Here is a 25361-nt window from a genome sequence, read left to right on the forward strand (position 1 = left end):
AAACATAATCGGTTTTGATTAAAAAAAAAAAAAAAAAAAAAAAACTATGAGTGCGGATTAGAACTCAGAACCTCTGACACGCGTGGCTTAAATACACACTTAAACTAGTCGGATCAACATATAATAGACCTCATTGAACGACCTCATTGAACGACTCCCCCCCCCACCCCCACCCACCCACTTTTTAAAACAAAGTTACGCCACTGGTTACCACAAATTCCCTCTTGTCATGTTTCATGAATGAATGTGACATGACTGCAAAATGAATGCAAAAATGTTTTACACAAATTTGTTAGGCTTGCTTCACATGAATGCGACAAAGGCAGATGAATGCAATTTACACAAGAATCATTTGCAAAAATGTATTTTGCTCTTTTCATTTAATAATGCAACAAATAACTCCAAGAATTGTTTTACAAATGATTACCATATGCATTTTTCCTGGTTGCGTTTCAAGCGCAAATCAATGCGACATGATTTCAGATCATTGTGGCAATTTATGCAAGGATATTTCATGCAAATTTGTTTTTGCTTGTGTTGGATGAATGCAGCAAATGCGGATGAATGCATTTTAAGCAAGAATGATTTACACAAATTTATTCTGTTCATTTAATGCATAAACGTGACAAATGCAACGATTGACATACAATTGGTTTTACCAACGATTACCACAAATTCTTAATTCTGCCCTCATTTCATGCAAAAATGAATGCGACACGACTGCAAATCATTGTGCCAATTTATGCAAGAATGGTTTAAGCAAATCTGTTTTCCTTGTGTTGCATGAATGCAACAAATGAGGATGAATGTAATTTATAAAAGAAAGATTTACAAAAATGTATTGTGTAATTAGTCAGAAATTACACAATTTACGTGAGAACAGTTTTACAAACAATGTGCATGCACAGAAATCATTTTCATGTTCATGAATGATGGTCAATGTTAAAGTTTCAAATCTAAAAACTTGCTTTAAACCAGTTTTATAATGTGAAGCATGCCAAATAGCTTGTGGCACAATGATACATAAATAACGCTTATATATTAAAGCCGAAAATGACAGGGAATGTTTTTCCTTCCAGTTTTTCCTTCAGGTTCTGTCTCAGTGATGGAGAGAAAACGCTTAATATTCTTTAGTGGAACGTTTAATTGTAGCATAACTGTGCTGCAAAAATATGGGAGTGGATCTGCAATAGGCATCCAGTTACTTTCGAAAAAGAGCAGCATTTTTGTGGATTGAGGGAATGGCATGTATGGATCAAGGCCTGACCTTCTGAAGAGGGGCTGACTCAGTGAAAAAAGCTACTTTTTGTTGTGCTGGCAACCATTCCAGGGTTCATGCATCCACTCACGCCATCCACTCAACGGGATTTCTCAGATGTTCAGAATATTCCAGTGCCCTCTCTCAAGATGAAGACATGAAGGCATACTGGGAGGAAGGAAGCTCTGAATAGGCAGACACGCAGCCTTTAATTAATGTGCATCTGGACTGGGATGAAACGGGAAAATAAGCTGTTTTGCGGATACAGCGGCCAAGCGTAAGATGCCAGCTGTGGGTGCCTGGTGCAAACCCACAGCTTTCAAATTCCACTGATGTCTTTGCAGATCCATAATGCAGTTCTAAATGTCAAATCTCTTTTTAACTGAGCGTACTTTGAAAGTCAAGGGATATTCAGAAACTGGTGCAGACGAACAGATTCATGCTGTGGGAACACGGGAAGAAGCCTCACCTGAGCGATTCCTCCTACAAATTTGGTTTTAACCACGACACTGTCGTCTTCGGCTTTATCGAAGGCCGCTTTCTGCGCTGCCTTCACCAGGTTGTCAGACGCTCTCTTGACTGCATTCCCAGCAGCCTGTGCAAACACAACGTTTTTACTGAATAGGCTACAACTTAGCAGGTTTTCCAAAACCACTAACTTTTAACCCAATGGTTTCAAGATGATTTTTAGTAGACGTAGTTCTCCTCACACAAGATGTCCGCCAAAAATAACCTTGTTTTTATAGCTTAGTATATATATATGTGATTGTAACCTGTAATCTCCTCATGGCCTCTGAGTCCTGGTCAGCTTTGACTTTACAGGCCACCAGCAGCTGGGCCGTGGAAGCCGCCACCTGTTTGGCAGAAGAAATGAGCTTCTCCTCGCTGGCGTGACCCTGGACTGAGGCGTTGGCGGCCTCACACAGGCTACTGGTGGCGGCCGCAACCATCCGGGCCTACAGGAGAGGAGGATTCAAATTAATCATTTGCAATTTAGCTGATGCTTTTTAACAGTACATCTATTACAATGGTGGTAATTTCAACTTACTGCTGATATTAGACCCTGGGACCACTGGCCGTCATCTACTGCATTGGCAGGGATGGAGCCCACCTACATGAAATATCATAAAGATTCAAAAGAAGCAACGTTATTTCAGTATCATTTATATACTACACCATGAAGAATTTACTTTTATTTTTTTCAGGTTTCAATTCAAGTTTTAGTAATTTTGCCTCATGCTCATGTTTTTTTAAGAGGCCGCATTATGTCCTTTTACAAAGTCTGGATTGTGTAAAAGGTTTTCATACTTGAATGCAACATTATTTTTCACATTTTTGCAGCACTTCTCTTCCCAGTCTGTCAGTAACACTCCGTTTAGTTCCTTTCTCTATGAAGCCCCTCCTTCTGAAAAAGCGCAATGTGCTCTGATTGGTCGGCTGGATCAGTGTGTTGTGATTGGTCAACCGCTTTGAGCGTGTTTGGGAAATGTCACGCCCCTTAAAATAACAGCAAATTTCAACAGACTACTAATGCATTTCAACCAGGCCACGCCCCCTTTTTTTTTGCATATGCCTTGGGCGGGAATTATTTAAATGAGGAATATTGTGACGTGTTCATTCCCAGAAGAAACTGATATAGAGAATAACTCATTTTCATCTAATATTTATACTTTATTTTATTCCAGCTTTATTTGAATGAACAAAAAACTGTTTTTAATCGTTTTTATTAACAATAACAACAATCAAAAGAGCAAAAACTTAATAACTCTTGATAATACCTTGCCCTGTGCTACGAGCTCTCTCTGAGCGGCCGAAGCAGATTTGACCAGAGCACTGGTTGCTGCAGCAATGGATTTCGCTGCTTCCAGGATCTGCTCCTCAAAGTCCAGAGACTCGTCGGCTTGCTGCAAGAATAAGAAAAGGAAGAGATATAACGAAATGTGGATTGTCAGTTTTATTAATTGTAATGAATACTCTTAGCTCACTGCTGGTTGACACAGCTAGTCATGAAACCATTATTTATAGTTTATTATATTATACATTATGGTTAATTTTTATAAAGAAGAAATGCTTTAGCTATACTAATAGATGGGCAAGAAGCCTCACCAAGCCCTTATTTCAGCATATTTTATTATCTATTTCATACTATTACACTTGGTTGATTCCAAAAAAAAAGACAGATTTCTGGTTAATCAAACTCCTTTGAGTAACAGGTTGACATACGTTCCACTATACTAACAAGGAGCATGGGTTTGTTCAGAAAAGCATAATACTAGACTACACTGTAAAAAAATTCTATGATCAATAAGTTATGACAACATATGTTTTTAAATTGCTCATCAAAATAAATGAACAATTTTCAACTTTTTTATAAGTTATACAAGATTCAACTTTTTTTAAGTCAGTTTAATGTAATTTAAGTTGAAATGACAAACATCCAAGTTGATTGTACTTAAAAATTTAAGGCAGCAACCTTTTTTTTTTTTTTTTTTTTTTTTTACAGTGTAGTTGTAATAAATTTCCAGGATGCAGTATGGACACCATGCACAGATTGCTATAATTTTCTGGATGTATGAAATGTGACACTTGAAATATAAGGTTAAGTTGAGAGCATTGCATTGTGGGATACAGTAATCCATGCAGTGTGCTTTGGTTCTATATTGCACATTTAGATTGTGCATACTATGCACATAATGCATACTGCAAAAATAGCACAAGTATTAAGGTAATATGCTATTTTGAACATACCCTTAATTTCTTTAGTTCTTAATAGAATACTAGTGTACAGTGTAAATGGTATACAGGCAACTATTTTTCAAATCCAGTAAGTGAAACAGTTGGCATTACGCAATGATAAATGTTTTTCAAACAGTAGTATGCCACAGTTGTCACATGACCTCAAATGACCACCTCACATGACCTTAAAAAACAGTTACTTTGCACTTTGAACCCATTTGATTTTAAAGAAAGATGTTGAAAAACGTTGCAGATATTACTTCTGGTACATTTATTAAACCAGAAATGAAAGTTTACATTAAATGCAATGTGTGCTCTTGTTATATACTAAACCTTTAATGAAAATCAATGAAAATTTTATCATTCTTTACATACTGCACACAGTTTATTACATACTGCATTAATAGTATGGATACTATGGCAGTATGCTATTCCAAACACAGCCAAGGCGATGAAAGGGAGGAGGTGAGATGTACATTGGACAAAGTGATCTGAGGGTGACACCTTGTGGCACGGAGGTGACACTTCTTAGGTTCACTATGTTCAGAATCAACAGCGTCAAAGGAAACGGCACAATTCTAACAGACCTAAGACACACCCTTACGTGCCACCATCGAAAATGCATCTGTCTGAAACCACAAAAACACACACTCACGTTCATGAACAAGTCATAAACAGAACACACACAAGTCTGGAGACAGAGCAGGACACTGTAGGAATATGTTTGATATATAGTTGGACAGAATAACAACCTAATATATCAAACATATCAAACAGAGCCCTGCAGAAAGACTTCCAGGTCTACCTCACCTCCAGAACATGGGGAAAGAGAGGAGAGGATAGAAGAGAACAGGAGAGCAGGGCATGCTGGGATAGCAGGGAAAAGACAAGGATGGATAGAAGAGGAATGAAGAAAGATCAGGGGAAACGGTGAAGAACGCTCCAGGGGCGATAATAAACACCAATGACACTGTATCCTGACGTATTGAATTTCAACCTGACTATAAAACTTTCAAAAAACATGTAACAGTGAACAAGCATGTTCATGTGCCATAAACCACAGCAGAATGAGATTTGGGGTGTGATGCAGAGCTTTAAACGTGAGGTAGAAATGTGAAACAAACTGTGAAATATGGTTTCTCAAAGTTTGCAAAGGGTACAGGAATGAAAAATCCACAATGAATGTCTGAACGGACTGAAGGTGACAACATTACACAGACTCCGTCATCCTTCTTTCCAGAACACATGAAGCTGGTCTGACTAACACAACACAGTGAGACAGAGAGTTAAAGAGCAGAGGGAGGGACAAACAGACAAAAAATGGATAGAGAAAGACAGACAGACAGAGAGATGATAGCTAGATAGAGAAAGACAGACAGACAGATAGAACAAAAACAGATGATAGAAGGATAGATAGACAGACAGACAGATAGAAAGACAGACAAATCGATACAGAGAGGCAGAAAGACAGAATGATACCATAGACAGACAGACAGAATGAACAAATAAACGATAATAAAAGACAGGCAAATCAGTGGAGAAAGATAGGCATACAGATACTGTAGAAAGACAGATAGAATAACAGACAAATAGACAGACAGACCAACCAACAGACAGACAGGTGTATATATATATATATATATATAGATAGATAGATAGATAGATAGATAGATAGATAGATAGATAGATAGATAGATAGATAGATAGATAGATAGGTCACAGTTAGATAACCACAGACAGACAGAATGGTAGATAGAGCAACAGACGGATAGAATGATAAATATAACAATATACAGGATGACAGAATGATAGAAAAAAGTTTGGGGTTTGAGGGTTTGTGGCAGCTTTCAGATTTTTATACAGTTTCAGCTCTGAAAGGCAAAATGTGGATGAATGTTTTTTTTTTTGGTGAAAAGCATCACTGACAGCTGAGCTATAATACAGATGGATGGAACAATAAAAGAGCTTCAGGGAAAATCATTTCTAAAAAGTGCTGAACTTCGTGGAGATGAGTTTCAGACTGACTGACTAAAAGTTCAGCACGCTCTAAAACCAAACTTCAAAACACTGAATAATTGAGATCCAAGACGGATCACAGAAAAACCCCAAACAAACCAAAAGCCATACAGACCAAGTTCCGCGCTCACTAGACTTCAAAATATCAAATTGTTAATGTGCAAGACAAATATAACCACAAAAAACCCCATACAAAAAGCTACACAGATGTGTGCACACTTCCCCAACAACATGAAAGTACAAAAACTCCACATCCTGAAGTTCTGAGGTCCTAAAATAAACCCCCCCAAAAAACAACACTTCCCCTGAATACACAATAAGAATGAAACATTCCCGCAGCCTTTGGTGGAAGTGATCTGATATAGTTGTGTTGGCCAGCTGATCACGGCAGTGTGAGTGTGTGTGTTTGGATTCAGAAGACGGATGGAATGATACCTTTGGTTTGGCTCTGGGCTTCAGCTGCTCCAGTTTCTTGGCCGCGGCCTCGATGGACGCAGCAGCACCCAAGAGCTCAGTCTCCGCGATCACCGTGGGGTCTTCTGGGTCCACCCACTCTGAACCTGAGAGGAGGTAGAAACAAAGTCAGCGGGACCCTCATACTCAATTCATTTACCATATGCATAATACACACATGGAAAAAGTGAACACACGATTTAAAAAAATAAATCAAATCATGCGATGGGGATTTGAACCAATAACCTTCTGTATAGAAAAATCACATGCCAACACAAGAACCTCACAAAAATGACCATGAGAACTTTCCATCGTAACTACAGAAATTGTTAATATGCTTCAGAAACCATTGATGAATATGTCCGGCACATATTTCACTTCAAAATCAAAAGAAAGAAATGAAAAATATATATTTTTTGCTAAAAAGAAATGAATCCTACTAGAAAAGAAGCACCACGTGTACAGTGTACAAGTCTCAAAAAACAAAAAATAGGGATGCACAAAATATCAGCCACTATATCGGTATCGGCCGATACATGTTCATTCATGATAAGAAATTTGGCAGATATATTAAAGCTGATAAATAATGGATTATTTCCTTTAGCTGAGACATTTGATATGTGCACTGTTGCACTGTTTGAATTGCTTGAAATATGATTGGAATCACTAAGTTAAGTGCAACAGTTAAGTCTGGCATATAGGCTTCATAAAATTATAATAAGAACATTATAATTGTGTGCTTGGGACATGGCTTTTAATGATGAGACTTGTTTTTGTAACCAGGCTCTCAAAAATGATATACAATTTTTGATTTATCGGATAATATATCGGTTATCGGCTTTCAAATATAAAGAAATATCGGTTACCGATATCGGCCAAAATTTTCATATCGGTGCATCCCTAACAAAAAATAACAAATAATACAAATTAAATGAAATCTTAAATTATTTCTAAAAAATAAATAAAGTTTAAATAACCCTATAATCTAATGAGAATCACCACAAAAAATGTGAAGTGTAAGGAGAATAATGGAGGAAAATATACTTAATTGTCATGAAAATAATTATAGATAATTTATTATTTTCTTGACAAATATATTTTATATAAATATATATTTATTATGCTAATAAATACAGTTACCATGGAAAATTTTGGTAAGGGCAGCAATTTGTATGAATAATGTATGATAATGAACAGATGCCACAACTAATAATTCAAGTTAAACACTGTTCTTAATGCTGACTGACAGGTTATTACAATCACAATCATTCATTAATTGTCTAGATGAATGTGTACATCTTTATGTTAATAGCCATTTATGGAGCAAATGTGCTTTGCAATACATTTTCCTTTACTGACGTTTAAGAGGCACTAAAAGATGTCTGTTTTTTTCAAACAGCTTGTGAAAACAGATGGCAAGAATGTGTTTGAGGATTATGTTAAACCTGAGGGAATTCAATTCTATCCCTTCTTCTCTTTTCTCTCACACTATAACTCATTGTATGCGTGTGTGTGTGTGTGTGTGTGTCCATGCCGGTCAGTAACTCAAGTCTGTATGTGTGTGGCCTGATATTGGAGAAAAACAACACTGTGTATATCATACTCACCTCCATCTGTGGCAGAAATGGAAAAAACAACAAAGCAGTGTTATAGAAAAGAGCAAGAGAGCGCCATCAGCCCAATGTCTCTATTAAACCTCCACAAATTCAGCTCAATTGACCTGCAACGTTCCCTATTACCTCTCAAGAGCATTTGTCATAACCAGGCCTGCATGACGGAAAGCTCAGCAGAATTCGAAAACCCATCATTCACAAAATTAGATAATATATATATACGATTTTCTCCATTATAATAGCATTTCGCAAGGCTTTGCATTTTTATTTAAAGGTCCCGTTCTTCGTGATCCCATGTTTCAAACTTTAGTTAGTGTGTAATGTTGCTGTTAGAGCATAAATAATATCTGTAAAATTATAAAGCTCAAAGTTCAATGCCAAGCGAGATATTTTATTTAACAGAATTCGCCTACATCGAACGGCCCGTTTGGACTACATCCCTCTACTTCCTTCTTTAATGACGTCAGTAGAGCAGTTTTTTGACTAACCTCCGCCCACAGGAATGCTCCCTCAACTCTACCGAAATTCGTTTATGTACTTGCGCACTTCTTATAACTTACTGTGTTTACTCAGCTCTTACGGTGATTTTCTGAAGTAAAACTGATGCTTCATCTTTTGTGTGATGTACAATAAACTTTATTAAACTCATCAGTATGTATTTGATCATCATTCAGACAGCAGACTTGTAGGCTATTAATAAATAATGGATACATACAAGCAGATAACAAATACGTTATAATAACCGTAATTAAACTACTAAACTATACCTGTTTCATCTCTATACAGCACTCTGACTCTGTAGGCATTATTGTCCGACTCGAAATGAACACCGTTACTGAGAGTTTCTGATATTATCATCATTCAGTGAGATGAAATTGTCCTGAGAGACTGAGCACGAGCTCATGAAGCTCCGCCCCCTGGGTCGTCCAGCAGCATCTTATTTGCATTTAAAGGGCACACACTAAAACAGCGCGTTTTTCTGAGCCCCAAAAAATGACAATTTAAACATGCTGTAAAAAATGATCTGTTGGGTATTTTGAGCTGAAACTTCACATACACACTCTGGGGACATCAGAGACTTATTTTACATCTTGTGAAAAGGGGCATAATACGGGACCTTTAAAAAAAGTTATTCCATAATATTTTATTTCAGACTAAGGGCCCTATCTTGCACCCAGCGCAATTGACTTTGTACACCGACGCATGTATCATTCCTATTTTGCACCCGCACACAGCGGACTTTTCCCTCCACAGACGCACGTCGGTAAACTAGGGAATGAACTTGCGCTCACGGGGTGGTTCAGCGAAAAGAGGAGGTGTGCTCCGGCGCAAACGTTCCCTGGTGCTATTTTGCAGTTTCAGAAAACAATTCGTTGCGCATGTTATTAAAATGCTATTTTGAGGGCGCATGCTTGGCCATAATGTAGCGTGTGCACAACGCGCATATTGATTCTCTCATCTACACAGAAGCAGCAGTATTCATTTTTTGCAAATCATAGGCTACATTATTACAAGGAAAAATATTAACACACGAAATCATTGTGGTGTCCATGAAGATGTGAAAAAATAGGCATAAATCTAGCTTTACACATTTACCCAAATTATCATACGCCTGTTTAACCGAAGCTAATTTGGGTGGGTTTCTCCCATCCCCAATGTCACTTCTCTGTCTTTTACGGCCCTGACGAGAACGTCGGTCTCCTCGGCTGTGAACCGCTCCTGGCGTGCGCCTGGCAAATCCGCCGTTATAACAGCAATCCGCCATGGAACAAGCACGCCTGCTCTTAAAGGGAATGTGAGATGATGCTCTGATTGGTTTATTTCACGTTACGCCCAAACCACACCTATGAGTAATGAAGCTACTTCAGACCAACCCATTTTAGATTTGCGTCTGGCGCAAGAGTCATTTATCCCGCCGGTATAATAGCAACAGCGCCTAAGACCTGCCCACAAAGTTACTTGCGTTTCGCGTTTGATACTTGCGTTTCAGATCGTTAAAATAGGGCCCTAATAGTGTTGCTCCATCAATATTCATATATTTGGGAAATAGTGTGTGCTCACCTTTCATGGCTTCAGCAGTCTGGATGAGCTCCGTGACGGAGCCCGCCACTTTCTTGGATAGTGTGGCCAAGTGCTGTTTCTGTTCGGCCGTGGGTTTCTGCAGGACCTGTGTGGTGTAAACAGACGTGGTTTAATCACAGAACACATGCACAAACACATCCTGTAAAAACTGTTGGCGCGCCCACTCACGAGAAGGACGTGTTCGAGCAGGTCGATGTATCCGGTGGTACACTCGATGCCGTAGAGCAAAGCTTTATTCCTAACATCCTGGACTACTTCTGGGTGGTACGCGGCTTGCTGCAAGACACCAATGCAAATTTATGGCACATGATGAGGAATCTGCAGAATTTTTAAATCTGTGGTTTAATATGAATTTGTAGAGTGAAAAACCCCTGCATTGCATCATGACAACACTAGAGGGCGTAATTTAGGAGTCAAAGGTGGGTTAGTGCTAAATGACATTGAGAAATCGATCAAACAGCATTGATCGTACATGGAGAATTTGTGCAAGCACAATCATTTGTGTATATAAACACATTTTCTTGGGTTTCAAGTGTTTGTGGATTACCACTGTACTGTTGATCAGCATGAGGTGAGGTGTGTTTGTATGAGTGGGCATATGTGTGTGTGATGGTGGATAAACACCTTGCAGGTGGTCAACATGTCGGAAATGGCTTTGCGGCTCAGGTTGGCAGTGGATATCACATCTTCCTGCTGAGCCGAGTTCCCTGCTGCCACGGCTTTGGCCGTCGCTACGGTGATGCCCTTGGTCATGCGGATGAACTCTTCTGGGGTGGTGGATTTCTCAGGAACGTCCTTGGACTGGAAAACCTGGAAAACAGATGATGCAATAGTCCGGCAAGAGAAGAAATAGTTCACACATAACCGATATCTATTTCTCTTTATTGAATCTTACATTTTTAGAATCGGTCACATGACCAGTGCCGATTTCTTGTGGACTAAATACAGTAATGCAGTCAGGATTTTCAATGGTCATTTGATAAAAGGAGCACTTAAGCTAGAAGATAAAATAGAAATCTCTTGCTTTCCTGTATCACTATCTCAATCTGTCACACAGTGTCAGTAGAGACACCCATGGGAGAAGGAGAACGAGGAGCAGGTGGAGAACAGGCAAATGCTCACATACTCTGTATTACCAGTTCATATCACAGAAGGATGGGTTTTTACCTCTGTCTGGGCTAAAACTAATTAAGCTGGACCTAATTGGTACTAATTCACGGTCAGATTGTAAAACAAGTGGATTGTATTAGCATATCTTAATTAGGATCAAAATGAACATGATAAAACCGACATTTCTAACATATTAACTAGTCTCAAGTGCTTAAAGGATGTTCACCCAAAAATGAATTTACTCATCCTTGTGTCGTTCCAACCCTGAATGACTCTTTTTCTTTTGTGGAGCACAAAACAAGATACTTCGAAAAAAATGTCTCAGTGTTTTGTTTTGTCCATATAAAGTCAATGGGGTCCATTGTTGTTTGTTCAAAACAACTTATTTTGTGTCCACAGAAGAAAGTCAGTCATGCAGGTTTTGAAAGGCATGAGGGTGATAAAATAATGACAGAATTTTCCTTTTTTGAGGAACTATACTTTAAAAGTGGAATGCACAATATCTCTTGGAAAGACTCTAGTAAGAGTTCAATATACACACAAAGAATGTTCCGTACAGTGAGTTCCTGTTTAATGCACTCAATAGTGGCTTCCAGAGCCCTCGTCCCGCGAGTGGCCTCATCTTCCACCGCTTTCACAGTTTTCAGCAGAGAGGTCACGTTCGTCACCATCACCTGTAACATCAGAAAACACAGGGAGGTCAAAGTCTCTGACTGGCAAATAACCCCTTTTTTGTGCTTTATGTACTGTATATCTCAAGTGAGCTCAATTAGAGAATGTCAACAGCTTTGCAACCAGTTTTTTCACCTGACACGCTGAAAAAAGGTCAGATGCAATGTTATGACAGGAACAGCTGTATCAAAGAGTTCAGTAAAGTACTAGGCAAGGTCGACCTAGTTCTGTTCTTTGTAATGTAAAAAGCTGAAATCTAAATCATCAAAACATCAGAAAATGGTCAGGTGATCAAACTGGACCTTTTAAATGGACCACAGCTGAAGCTTGTAATGATTCTAAATCTTGCTTTAGGCAAAGTTTTATATTCAAAAGGAACAAAAGAGGAAACCCAAGAAAACAAAAAGGGGCCTAAGACAAAGCCCTGAGGGACGCCACCACAACTTTAAAAACACACTGAAGAAACAAGCGCTATGAATGTCTGAAGCAAAATCCCAGAGGATCTGAAGGCACCATTCGTCGGAGGAATGTAAAAAAATCTTCCTGTGAAGATAACAACAGCATTACTTAAATATGCTAAACAAAACATATCATGTTGCATGTACGTGGAAGTTAATCCCAGAGGTTTAACAGCACCAGGTGAATGATCAAAGGATTAGAGTATTTTTGAAAATATGTGGGGTACACATCAATTTCTGTTTATACAAGCCTGGAGATTCATTTCATATAACAAACTATGTGCACTGATCCACAGTATAACTGCAGAAGCAAGCACCATTTTAATTTTCTTTTAATTATGTTTACGAAATTAATCATTTATGCTTTGCTACATAATAATGCAATAATGGCATTTGGAGAGGAGACAGAAAAAGGAAGAGAGGAAGGGAAAGAAGCAGTCCTTAAGCCGTTCACACACACAGAATGGTTTTGTCCCCTGCAGTGTGGCCATTGAGTCACTCACATACACACTGTGATACACACTATGATCACTGAAAGATAGGGTTTGATTTGTGGCCACACACCAAGATGACAGTGAGCGAAGACAGCACCCAGCCAAGAAAATGAGAGACAGGGCCAACTGTTAGACAGGTGCACACACACACACACACACACACACCGAGGGTGTGATAGTCATCAGAATAAGATATGACCCTCACTAGACTGCATAATGCCTTCCTTATAGACACACATACAACATTCCTCAACCAAACACACCTTGGCGGCACTCTTCAGCTGATACATGGATGGATCATCCGCTGCTTTGCCCGCGGCACATTTAGTGGCACTAATCAGCTCAGCCAAAGCTTTAGCGACATCTCTGACTGCGTTTATCAGGACCACCTGAAAGAGACAGAGAGAAGACTTTATCACAACCACCTTTAGTCGTGACATGCCACCAGCTTTATCCAGTCCCATAATACACTGCACTCCTCCAGGGATGTAGATGTCGAGCTGAGATGAGTCAGAGGGTATCTGCATCCAAATGTCACAACATCTTCTACACTTGAGAGGAGAGCTAATGATATTCTCATTACACTGAGATAAGAATACAGGAGCACATTGGTGATGGTATCGTCTACTGAATCCTATGACAGATTAGGAAGATGCACAAACAGCGACACACACACCTGTGTCTCTGGGTCCTCTGAGCCCATGCTCGCAGCGCCCAGTTTGACCACGTCAGTGAGCTGTGTGATGGTCTTGGCAGAGGAATGGGCAGCCTGGGCTAGTTTGTCCTGGCTCGATGCAGCACCAGACACAAGCAGCTTGGTGTCCTCAACCAAAGCTTTAGCTGTTTTCAATATGTTCTCTCTGAAGAGTGCACAAACAAATACGCTTCAGATTACACGACAGACACTCTTTTTCGAGCTCTATTCTATAGTCCCAAGATTATACAAAACATTAATAGAACAAACCGTTCACATTTTATGTATATGATGCTGAAACTGGGCCACGTTCTACTAGATCTCACCTGTGGTCTGCGAAAGACTCTTCGTTCTCTGCGTTGAGTGTTCCGGCTGAGGCGAACATGATGGTGGTGTCCAGGTCAGCCATGATGCCGGAGACGGAACTGGCTGCCGTTATGCAGGCCTGAGTTCCTTTATTCCCAGCCTGCAGGGCGGACAACACCATGGACACCTGCGGGAGAGAGTGAATCACACTTCATTATAAACTCCATAGGCAGAGTTTGGGACAGCTTTCCAATGTGGTCGGACTTCTCTTGGGCGATAACAATTCAATGAATTTTTCATTTATTTTATTTCATTAATTAAAATAAATATTTTAAATAAATATTTTAACATTTAAATTAAAATGTATTTTAAATTAAAATTGATATTTTTAATTACAAATAATAATAATAATAATAATAAAATAATAGTTTAGAATTATTAATAAATTATAGATACATAATTGTATATGTTAATTATAAATGCATATTATATTATGAATAATAATAGATTTAGAAGATTGTTTAATATATCACAATTACATAATTTAAATAAATAGTTTAATATAATATTTAACAAATAATAACAATAGCATTATATTTATAAACAAATAATAATAATTGTTTTAGAAGGTTTTAATATATTATGATTACATACATTTCAAAAAGTTGAATTACAAATACATTATAGTATAATAAATAATATAATATAATTAGTGCTGTCAATCAATTAAAAAAATACTAATTAATAAACTAATAAAATACTAATACTAATAATACTAAAAAAAATATTAATTAATCACATATTTTTCTGTAATTAATAACACCTAACATTAACATTTTTAATATATTTTTATATTGTAATAATTTCACATTTAAACTCCAAATGAATGTAGAAACAACATAAAGGCAGTAGCCTATATTTTAAATATTTGTTTAATGGCATCTTTTTATAAAAGAAGGTCAGTATCAGGATACCACAGCTACTGATGTCTCAATATATATATATATATATATATATATATATATATATTTTTTTTTTAAAATTTAGCCATTAATTATAGCCTTTCAGCACTACAGTATAATTAAAAGCTATACATTTTAACATTTATATTATTAGGCTTTAAAAAATTCAACAAATTTTAATTTAAGTGAACTTAAAACAATCTTACAATTATAATAAATGTCACATTTACCTGCCCTTCAATATATCAGGGCTCAATCTTTTCTATTAGCCCAGTCAGACCAGTTCAGATTTTTACTTGCCCTGTCAAAATACACAAAAAGTTATTGTGTGCGTTGTTTTTGACTCATGTACAACCTGCGTTAGGATTTTCAGGTAGGTCTAAGGTAGGATATAATAAAGTTATCAAACACTTCACAGTCTTCATTACATAAATGCTAAATTAAATATAGATTAATCATTAATTAAAGCTACAAAAGTTATTCAGTTAAGAACAGTGAGTGATTTTCTTGCTTTCTTTTGGTCTTTGATTAACATTAATGGCAGACAGTAGCAGGTTAATTAGGCTGCTGTCACTTTAAGACCTGCCGCACTTTAAGTATCTGACAAGTATACCATTTTCTCACAACTCTCTACATTCATTTGCATAGCTGCCAACTCTCACGCATTCACCGTGAGACTCATGCAATTGACACTTTTCACACGCTCTCACGCCACACATCCATTTTCTCACGCACAGAAAAATTGCGAAGCAAAGAGGACCGACAGACTAGACAGAGCAGGTTAGTTATAAAAAAAATCTCAGCTCTCAGATTCTGTCACTTTTATTACGAAATTCAGACAATAAATACCGTTTTGGCGCTTGTAAATGTGACGCGACAGATCCCAAGCGGCACGTGAACCGATCATCTCTAGCTGATAGTAGGCCTAAATAACGTTAAACACGAATGAACACTGTTGGAAGATACAGTAGCCTACAACAACTTAACGAAATGTATATTCCTCATACATAATATCGACCAATCAATCAAACAAAGGGGTCAATAAAACAGCTGGAGAACAATTGTGTCACATAACATTTACCTCAGGAAAGCCATTTAATGACCATCATATAGGCTATAGCACGTTAGTTGGCTAGAAAAAAAGAGCTATAGAGAGTATTTTGCTAAATATGTGTACTATATTGCATTATATTTAATTTGTGTTATTTTTAACCTTAAATAATACTGCCAGCTGATAGGACTCTCTGTATGTTTACAGCATTAGGTGAGTTGTTTTTTTTCTTGAGAAAAATGAATGCCTATCTTGTGTAGCCTACCTAATATTTATCCAAATGAGTCAATATTAAATCAAATCACAATAATTGAATTGAATTGAAATAATAAAAAAGCGTAGCTTACCAGAAATTGAACCATGTAAACATTGTAACATGTTGTCACTAAACCTAATAAAATTCAGTTTAGTTACTAAAATATTTTGACAATCACAATACGCGTTTTTTTACACCCCCCCTCATAAATCTCACCCCCCCCCCCATATATATATATTTATATATTGTATACGCATGTGTTAACGTGTTCATTTTGACAGCACTAAATATTCTATAATAATGTTCTTACAAGCTAAGATGAAAGCAATATAAAACTGATCCTGGATCTGTATAAACATAACCGCTTCTACCATCGCTAACATCAGAAAAAGACGAGAGAGATGGGCTCTGACAAGCAGCTGAAAGATAGATGGACAAGTCCATTAAAGCGAGACCATTATACTAAGAGAGAGAGACCGACAGAGAGAGATGGAGTTGTCTTCACGAGTAGATGAAAAGCCATAAGGGAGGCATTCAAATGCAACCATCCCTATTCACGTTTAATATAGAAATGATTCCAGGCAGAGCTGGGGTTTGAATTGAATCGGGCTAGTGGGGGACTCGGACACATTTAAACAGAGCTCATTTAAAGCAGCGAGGGGTCACTCACAGCACCATCACAGTTGGGGCCGAACAAACTCCAGCTACTGAGATGTAAGCAAAGACAAATATGACACAGTGATTGAATGTAATCTACTATACACAACCTCACAAGAAAAGCAGTGGGGGCTTTCCTGCATTAATTCGAAAAAATGGCATAAAACAGTTGGAACACAAAGAATGAAAAGTGTAGTCACAGAAAACGGGCAGTCGACTCGCATTGTGCCTATTATTACGACTGGAAAATCATTCTGACCACAATGTTGCGTACTATTTTATTTGTATATGCTCAAGCCCAGCTAGACAATGTTAGGTCTACCACTGACATTAACAGAACTGTTTGATGTCCCTGCATGCTAGAATACCCAGGAAAATGTTTGCTATGTCGTCAGGTTCACGTCAGTTTTGTGAAATAATTTATAATCCATATAATATGATGAAATACTGAAAATACATTTGTTTCATTTCATTGCAAATGTTGTAACCATGATTCTAATGTGTTATGAGTGGTTGCCAGGCGTGGCTATGCCATTTGCTAGGGCGTTGTGGGTGGTTGCCAGTGTGTTGCTATGTGGTTGCTAGGGTGTCGTAGGTGGTTGACAGGGAGTTGTTATGTGGTTGCTAGGGTGTTGTAGGATAGTAGCAAGGACGTTGCTATGCTGTTGCTGGTATGTTGTGAGTGGTTGCACGGATGTTGCTATGATATCGCTAGGGTGTTGTGGGTGGTTGCCATTATGTTGCTATGTGGTTGCTAGGGTGTCATGAGTAAGCGATTACAAGGGTGTTGTAGGTGGTTGCTAGTGTGTTTATATGTGGTTTGCAAGGGTGCAGTGGGTAGTCAACAGGGTGTTACTATGTGATTGCTAGGGTGTTGTGGGTGGTTGCCATTGTGTTGCTATGTGGTTGCTAGGGTGTCTTGGCTATGATATCGCTAGGGTGTTGTGGGTGGTTGCCACTATGGTGCTATGTGGTTGCTAGGGTGTCGTGAGTAAGCGATTACAAGGGTGTTGTAGGTGGTTGCTAGTGTGTTTCTATGTGGTTTGCTAGGGTACAGTGGGTAGTCAACAGGGTGTTGCTATGTGATTGCTAGGGTGTTGTGGGTGGTTCCCATTGTGTTGCTATGCGGTTGCTAGGGTGTCTTGGTTATGCTATTACTAGTGTGTTGTGGGGTAGCAAAGGCATTGCAGTGCTATTGCTAGGGTGTTGTGGGCATAGATATCCATATAAGGCTAGATGTCTTAAGGCGGAGTCACTTCCGGCATCACCGGCGGCCATCTTGCCACAAGGAAGCTGTGAATTAAGGTGAGTGATCAGCATGCACACAAATCCTCTTATCTCGCTGAAATCTTGACGGATTTACAAACGGTTTGGTTTCTTACAAACGTTATTAACGTGGCTATAATTCTTTCATATGGAAGTCCATTGTTATAATTATTCATATGTATGCAGTGTCATAACTACATCTCTGACGTTTATAACAAACCAAACCGTTTGAAAATCGGTAGAAAATTGAGCAAGTTATGGTTATTTAAAAGTACATGCACCATGTTACGAGTGAGCGAGCTCCCTGTGGCAAGATGGCCGCCGTGTGCAGACGTCGACCTCCATTGGCCAGCAGCGCGGACGAGACATCTAGCCTTTATTATATGATATCTATGGTTGTGGGTGGTTGCAATTGTATGGCTATGTGGTTGCTAAGGTGTCGTGGGTATGTGATTACTCGGGTGTTGTAGTGTGTTGCTATGTGGTTTGCAAGGATGCAGTGGGTAGTCAACAGGATGTTGCTATGTGGTTGCTAGGGTGTCGTGGTTATGCTATTACTAGGGTGTTGTAGGGTTAGCAAAGGTGTTGCAATGCTATTGCTAGCATGTTGTGGGTGGTTGTCAGTGTGTAACTATGGGGTTGCCAGGGTGTATTGGAGGGAAGCAAGGACATACTGTAGCTATGTCATAGCTAGGGTGTTGTGGGTGGTTGCTAGGGCATTGCTAAGCATAATATTCTGGTTTCCAAATATGACTATTCTCTCCTTTAATGTAAGTTTATGGGTTTTTTAGCCTTAGCAAACATAGCATATGAAATAAATCACCATTAGAGATCAGAAAGAGACTTTAAATACAAGCACCATGAACCATTGATTACAGAAATTCGTTTGTGATTTTTTTTAATACCTTGATAAAAAATGTGGTCCATTCGATTAATTGCGATTAATCGCATATAACATTAAAGTTTGTAAATATGTAATATATTTATATATTACTGTCCATTCAAATCTAATATATATATATATATATATATATATATTTGAATGGACATCACTATAAAAACGGAAAACGGAACAAAGTAACGCAGAAAACCGCACAGAAGTAACGTCCTCCCACACTAGCAAGCAAGCCTACCTTTTCAGTGACATCACGTGCGTATTCGATCAGCTCTCTCTTGGAGAAACTGTCCGTCGGGCTCATCTGCAGGGCTCCGGCCTTCTGTACCAGGTAGATGCAGCCGTGACCCAACTCCTGCACCCGAGTCTTGATCTGAGATCCCACCTGCAAATACAGCAAAGATCACGAGTTTAAGAAAGAGTTCTGGGTCTAAATCTGAATATATTCATCCTCGGAGCCCTTTAAAAGCCACTGCCTCTGTTCAACAAAGCTCTATCCAATAATTAAGAAGTGATTGTGACGGCCTTTGAGGGGGCCCAACAGCACTGTATGTTCATTACCTGACACACAGATACACGGGTGGGCGGCTCTTCATTATGAATATCACAACGGGCTTTTAAGGCTTGTGGGGGTGCACGTTTCTATGGTAACGGCAGCGGCCACTTATGTAAAAACGCTAGCGAAGAGAGAGCCGGTGACTACCGTGTCCTCGTGTCGGGTTCCTTTTATCAGATGTGGATAGAGCAAAGGTGTGAAATAAGTCGGCTGTAAGGTGTGAAATTACACCGTTGTTCACAGGCTTAACGACATGCAAAGTGGAAGTATAAGGTTTGCTATACATGCATGACCAAGGCTCATGTGTTTGCACTAAATTGTATGGTGTGACTGAGTTTATTTTTATTATACTTAAGTGGTTATGATACACAAATAATTTTCATAAATAAAGATTTTCAGTCAATAAAGACACAATTTTCAATCTATTCCTCATACAAATTGATCAAATGGCTTTAGAAAACTTAGAATATAGTGTCAATAAGCTGGTTTGAACAAGTTTTCTTTTTGTATGAGTATGTTTTGTGTGTTCAAATGGTTACAACTGAGATTTGAAAGTACTTTTTAAGGTTTTCAGTAAATAATGACTGTTCTGATTATATATATATATATATATATTAGGGCTGTCATAATTAATGCGTTAATGCATGCAATTTTTTTTACCAGTGTAACATGTTAAACGCAATTAACGTATCATCCTTTTTTTTCACGCACTGCTCTTGACTTAGTAACTTTTGTAGCATTAATAAGGACTAATCTCTATCAAATTTATAATTTATGCAGTGAAGACTGTGAAGTGTTAGATATCTTTATTCAATTTATGTATATTTCCTACCAATTACATGAAATATTTAAAATATTTTAAAGTCTTTAAGGCGAGACACTACAGGTGAATAGGGTAAAATTGTTAACTTAAAGATATCACCATCAAACTTTACCAGTTGATTACTCACATGAATAGGAGAAAAAAATGTATTGCAAGTTTTTTGTAATTTTATTTTTAAATATGCTAATGAGGCTATATCTAATTAAATATGCGCTAATTTGCATATATTTTGAAGTGACGAATCTGACCATTGAAAAAAACAAGGTTCAAAATTATTTTTGCATTTTGTTGATATATTCAATGAAAAGACATGTTCAGAGGGGATTATGAATATCCCCTTTTGTTACCCTGTAAATCAGAAAATACTGGCAATAGCCTTAAAAAATTTATTTCCGCCCTATTTTTAGGCATAAAATGTCATATAAATCAGGCCAAGAATGATATATCAACAAATCCCTCTGAACAAATCTTCACAATATAGTTAGGAATACGACTGTAAAGTTTGGTGTATGTAGGTGCTACAGAAGCGGAAAATCGTCACTAGGAGTGCAAGAAAAAACTCATTTTGAGAAAACGGCCTTTAAAGATTTTTATGGCAAAATTCCACTAATTTCTGTTGAAAGCCATGAATTACAGACAAAATATGCTTTAGGTCCAAGTAAAATCCATCTATCACACTGTTTAACATCCAAAACTCATCATTGCTTCATCCATCACTGATCATAACATCCAAAACAACACATCAACAGTCCATCACACAGGTGGAATGGAAAAACTAAATACCGGTATATCACAGTCCCTCAGGCAGATACATATTTAGCTGTCAGTGGAGCTGCTGTACCCTCTCCTAGGAGAACTTCCAGCTTCTTGTCTGGTGCTAACTTTGGGAAGTTTTATTCTTTTGGCTATTTGTCCAAGGTGTAAATCATTTAGTGAAGATACTTTTTCCCAGTGGAGGAAGTGCATCTCTGTCTGACCCAGTTGGTGGTCACTGAGCCTGTATTTAGTCAGGATACTCAGGATATTTGCAGATACTCTGTAATCTCAAATAACAATTTAGTCTACTTTGTTTGCTTTCTCCAATGTTCTAAATATTGATATTTTGAATGATTCATAATTAGTTTTGTTCTGTTGAGTTGTTTTGAACCAGTGCTGAAGGGAGCCTGGTTGGTTAGCTTCACCATCAGCTGACTGAGGGGACTGGTTTCAGGATTTGGCTTGTGGGTTTTAAGTGCTTTGAAATGTAATGTGTCTTTTTGACTTACATTTAGATGTGTTCAAAAAGTTACAGCTTGTTTGTAACGCATTGACGCACTATGGTTACTCATTGCGCGGCTCGCGAGCCTCATGCAGCTCGCCAAGCTTTAATTTGTTGCTCGCATGGCTGTAAAAAATACGGCGATATCATGCAGCCACTCACTACAGATATTTCTTAAAAACATTAAAAATAAGTAGGGCTATAACATAACCCATTACAAACTCAAAGTGTCAGCTATATTATAAATAATTTCGATCGGATTGAAAGAGGTGGTTTATCGAGAGAACATGTAAACACTTGGTCGATTGAGAACCGAAACTGAAAGGACGACGTACGGCTCTCCTGCTGACTTGTCCTTATCAGTGCGGCTCTCATGAAAAAAAAATGTGAAGACCCATATGGCATTTCATCATCTTTTGTCTTTGTTGGTAATCCCTTGTGTCTTCTAGCTAATGACAACTGCTTTCGACTTCTCTGAGAGAATTTTACACGCATATCTTTCGACATTTTGAACTACCGCGGAAATGTCAGAGCGCGTCACGTGATGATTCTGAACGAATCACGTTGTCAGAAATTGGCATCAGCCAATGAGATTGCGCATTTCGAGTTAAATCACCTGTTTTACTTTCATGATTTGTTGCTGATCGACAGGAAATTACCATATTTGGATCCGACAGCATTGAAAAGAAGAGAGAGAGCTTTCCAACGGTATACGAGATGAAGGGGTACAGAGAGCGATCGCGGAGCAGCGGGATGATTTAGAACGCCAACTTTTGATGAATTTAGGCGAAATCTGCACACTCAAACAGACAAAGTGTAGTAAAATAAAGACCTAAATGTGTATTTTGGACTTTTTTTCAGCACAAGTCTGAAAGAATACATATTATTGAAGACAAATAACCCAAAATCTCAAAATTGACCAGTGAAAAAAATGTTTTTGCCTGCCGTGTCTCGCCTTAAGTTGTTTCCACATTAATTTGGAGATTAACTGTGACATTTTTACAATATACAAATGTAGCCCACCTAAACTGCACAGGGCCAAAGTACTGTAATTGCTGTGATTCTCCGTTTCCCTAGATGGCGCTGCTTCATGTTTATTGGCTGAGCCACTTGGTTGTGTAGCTAAAGCTTTTTTTTTCTTTTCTTTTCTACCCTCTTGTCCAGGGGGGTAATTGAGCGCTCGATTTCCGTACCACCCCCGGGAGCCGCCATTGGCTAACAAGCCATCACCTGCTGTTAGCATCCCATTGACTCCCATTCATTTTGGCGTCACTTTGACGGCGAATAACTTTACATCTGAGTTTAAAGACTCCATTTGTCCATGGTTTATTTCTAAAGAAACACGACAATGTATAAAATGCTCCATTACCTTGTATCTTACGTTATGGCCCTGTAGAAGCAGTTTTTGTAAAAGTAGGCTAACGATTGCGTCATAACCACGCGACTCTCTGGAAATTACCGTAGAGACAGGAAGAGAAGCTCGCAATCAATCGGGGGGACGTGGAGGCATAAAGTCCGATAAAGTCAAGGGAGAAGCCCATAGAGAGTCATGACGTTGCTCCTGCTCCTAGCTCATGGACAGCTCCTACTCACGCTTTCCGTCTCTGCAAGATTCGGAAGGGAATGGTTCAGATTTCGTTTGGCACGGCTACTAGAAAACTTACAACTGTCAGGCAGGCTGCTCACGTCACATCTACGTCATCAAGCTCAGTTTGAGTCTGCGCAGTACGCTCGGCAATCAGGAAATGAGGGCTTCTAATTTGCTTCACTTCTCTCCGTTGAAACCTATGGGGTCGCTGTGTCCAGTTTATATACTGTCTATGCTCTTGTCAAGTGCACCGTGAGATGAAGACGGAGTGAGATAAACATAGTGAAGCAGACCACTTAACACACGGGAGAAATAATTTTCATGTTGATACTAGCTAGTAAGAGTGGCAAGAAGCCTTAGTTATTGTAAACTGCCGTTTACACTTTTGTTTTCTTTGGATAAGTTTAAGAATCTCCGGTGAGTACAACAGAAAGAAAACTTTTTGCTAGCATGTCACCTTAAGTTGATTAAAAACGAAACAATAATATATTATGTGCACTTTGTTATTCCTGTTATGTCCTTTGACAATAAAATAAAACCAGTCGGAGATAATTGATATGTTTATCTTTGCTAATCTACCGTTGCTATTTGAAACGCCATTTTGTTTCATACATGTGCGTTGTTAATGAAGAGATTGCGTAACGTGAATTCATGTATGTTTATTCAGCTACGGGTTTATTACAGATTTTTTTTATTTTATTGATTGACAACACTAATATATATTCATATATATTTTATTTTTTTAAATAATTTCCCCCCTGAATTTTCTGTATGTCATAAAATACATAAAAATATATAATACATTATAATTTTTACTGTGTTAATCTATACACATATGGACATTTGTGACATTTTAGGGTGTTTTTTGGTAATTTTTCGAGTTTAATGGGACTTTCATTGTATGGAAAAGAGCATTCTAGATTTCTAAACATCTATTTCTGTTTTCTACACAAACAAGAAAACCGTGCAAGCTCAGCTGAGCTAATTCAGTTTCAGTTTGAGGTGATCTGTTCCTTTAAATCTGGAGTTTGCGTGAGGTTTAGGCCATCTGCGTGTCTATTATCGTGTGTGTAAATGAGCATTTCTCAGATCACTGGTTAGACGCACATGCTGGAGAGATCCTCACCTCCTCTGGCTCGGCAGTGGCAGCTGCCAGACGGCCTTGTAGTGCCAGCTGGCTGTAATCCACCGTCACCTGAGACGCCAGTCCACCCAGCTCCTCCGGACAGGTCACTGACTTCGTCATCTAGGGTCACATAACAGAACACAGGTGATATTAGCACAGTGGTGTGTGAGAGGACGTGGAAGCATTTTGAGCGAGCGAGCGTCCTCACCATTTCCTGCGCAGTAATGGCGATGGCTTTTGAAAACTTCACCATGGTGGTCTGGTAATCCACAAAAGTGCCGTCAGGCTCCGGCGGAGTTCCTTCATCCATCTGTGGAATAAAGAGACCCAGATAACAGTGACGTAATGCTGGATCCAGTCCTAATACAAATTACAGTCTTCACGTGGTTCATGTGCATGATGTTGTGATCATTCCCGCAGAAAATGATCAGGGTGCAGACATTCAATTGACTGCTATTGAGAATCATGACAGTATAATGAAAGACTGCATACATGCAGAGATGATAAATGGAGATGTTCCGCCAATTCAGTCTAATGATGACATACAGAGACAGCTGTTGTATCTGTGACACATTTACATATGAGAGTGCCAGATAGAGATGGCTCTGATGAGAAAGCATTCAAGAGAAAAAAAAGAAAAGAAAAGAGTATACTGTATATATATATATATATATATATATATATATATATATATATATATATACACACACACGTAAATATATATCTGTGTTGGTCAAAAAGTTATTTTATTATTCATATATATTTATATATTTTCATACATATTTTATTTACATTTTTTATTATACATTTTTATAGGGATTATTGGTATTGGCCAATAACATGTCTACTTTACAGATTAAAAAAGTTAATATAATCTAAATATTATAAATAATATATTTGTATACATTTATACAGTTTATTGGTTATTATACATAAACATCATTCTTAACATGATTATCCAAATAAGATGGTGTGGAAAAAGTTTTTTTTTTTTGTAGTGGTAATATGCAAATGCAGGTATGTATGTATAT

The 25361-nt window shown here is 38.2% G+C and overlaps 1 protein-coding gene across 4 annotated transcripts in view; it reads right to left on the reverse strand.

Annotated features, from left to right (window-relative positions):
* Nucleotides 1–25361, reverse strand: part of tln2b (talin 2b) — a 161549-nt gene that overhangs the window by 4680 nt on the left and 131508 nt on the right. For all 4 annotated transcript variants that reach the window (XM_084095065.1, XM_084095066.1, XM_084095068.1 and 1 more), the window contains exons 42-56: nucleotides 24539–24640; nucleotides 24331–24450; nucleotides 19218–19364; nucleotides 13913–14079; nucleotides 13569–13752; nucleotides 13156–13281; nucleotides 11826–11942; nucleotides 10783–10968; nucleotides 10327–10434; nucleotides 10138–10243; nucleotides 6446–6570; nucleotides 3037–3162; nucleotides 2307–2369; nucleotides 2032–2214; nucleotides 1728–1853 (exon numbers count right to left, since the gene is read on the reverse strand). In XM_084095065.1, the coding sequence (XP_083951191.1) occupies nucleotides 1728–1853; nucleotides 2032–2214; nucleotides 2307–2369; nucleotides 3037–3162; nucleotides 6446–6570; nucleotides 10138–10243; nucleotides 10327–10434; nucleotides 10783–10968; nucleotides 11826–11942; nucleotides 13156–13281; nucleotides 13569–13752; nucleotides 13913–14079; nucleotides 19218–19364; nucleotides 24331–24450; nucleotides 24539–24640 (1986 nt within the window). The remainder of the gene's footprint in view (nucleotides 1–1727; nucleotides 1854–2031; nucleotides 2215–2306; nucleotides 2370–3036; nucleotides 3163–6445; nucleotides 6571–10137; nucleotides 10244–10326; nucleotides 10435–10782; nucleotides 10969–11825; nucleotides 11943–13155; nucleotides 13282–13568; nucleotides 13753–13912; nucleotides 14080–19217; nucleotides 19365–24330; nucleotides 24451–24538; nucleotides 24641–25361) is intronic.

The sequence above is a fragment of the Abramis brama genome (assembly GCF_963993115.1).
Source record: "Abramis brama genome assembly, chromosome: 20".
In the NCBI taxonomy this organism is placed as follows: domain Eukaryota; kingdom Metazoa; phylum Chordata; class Actinopteri; order Cypriniformes; family Leuciscidae; genus Abramis; species Abramis brama.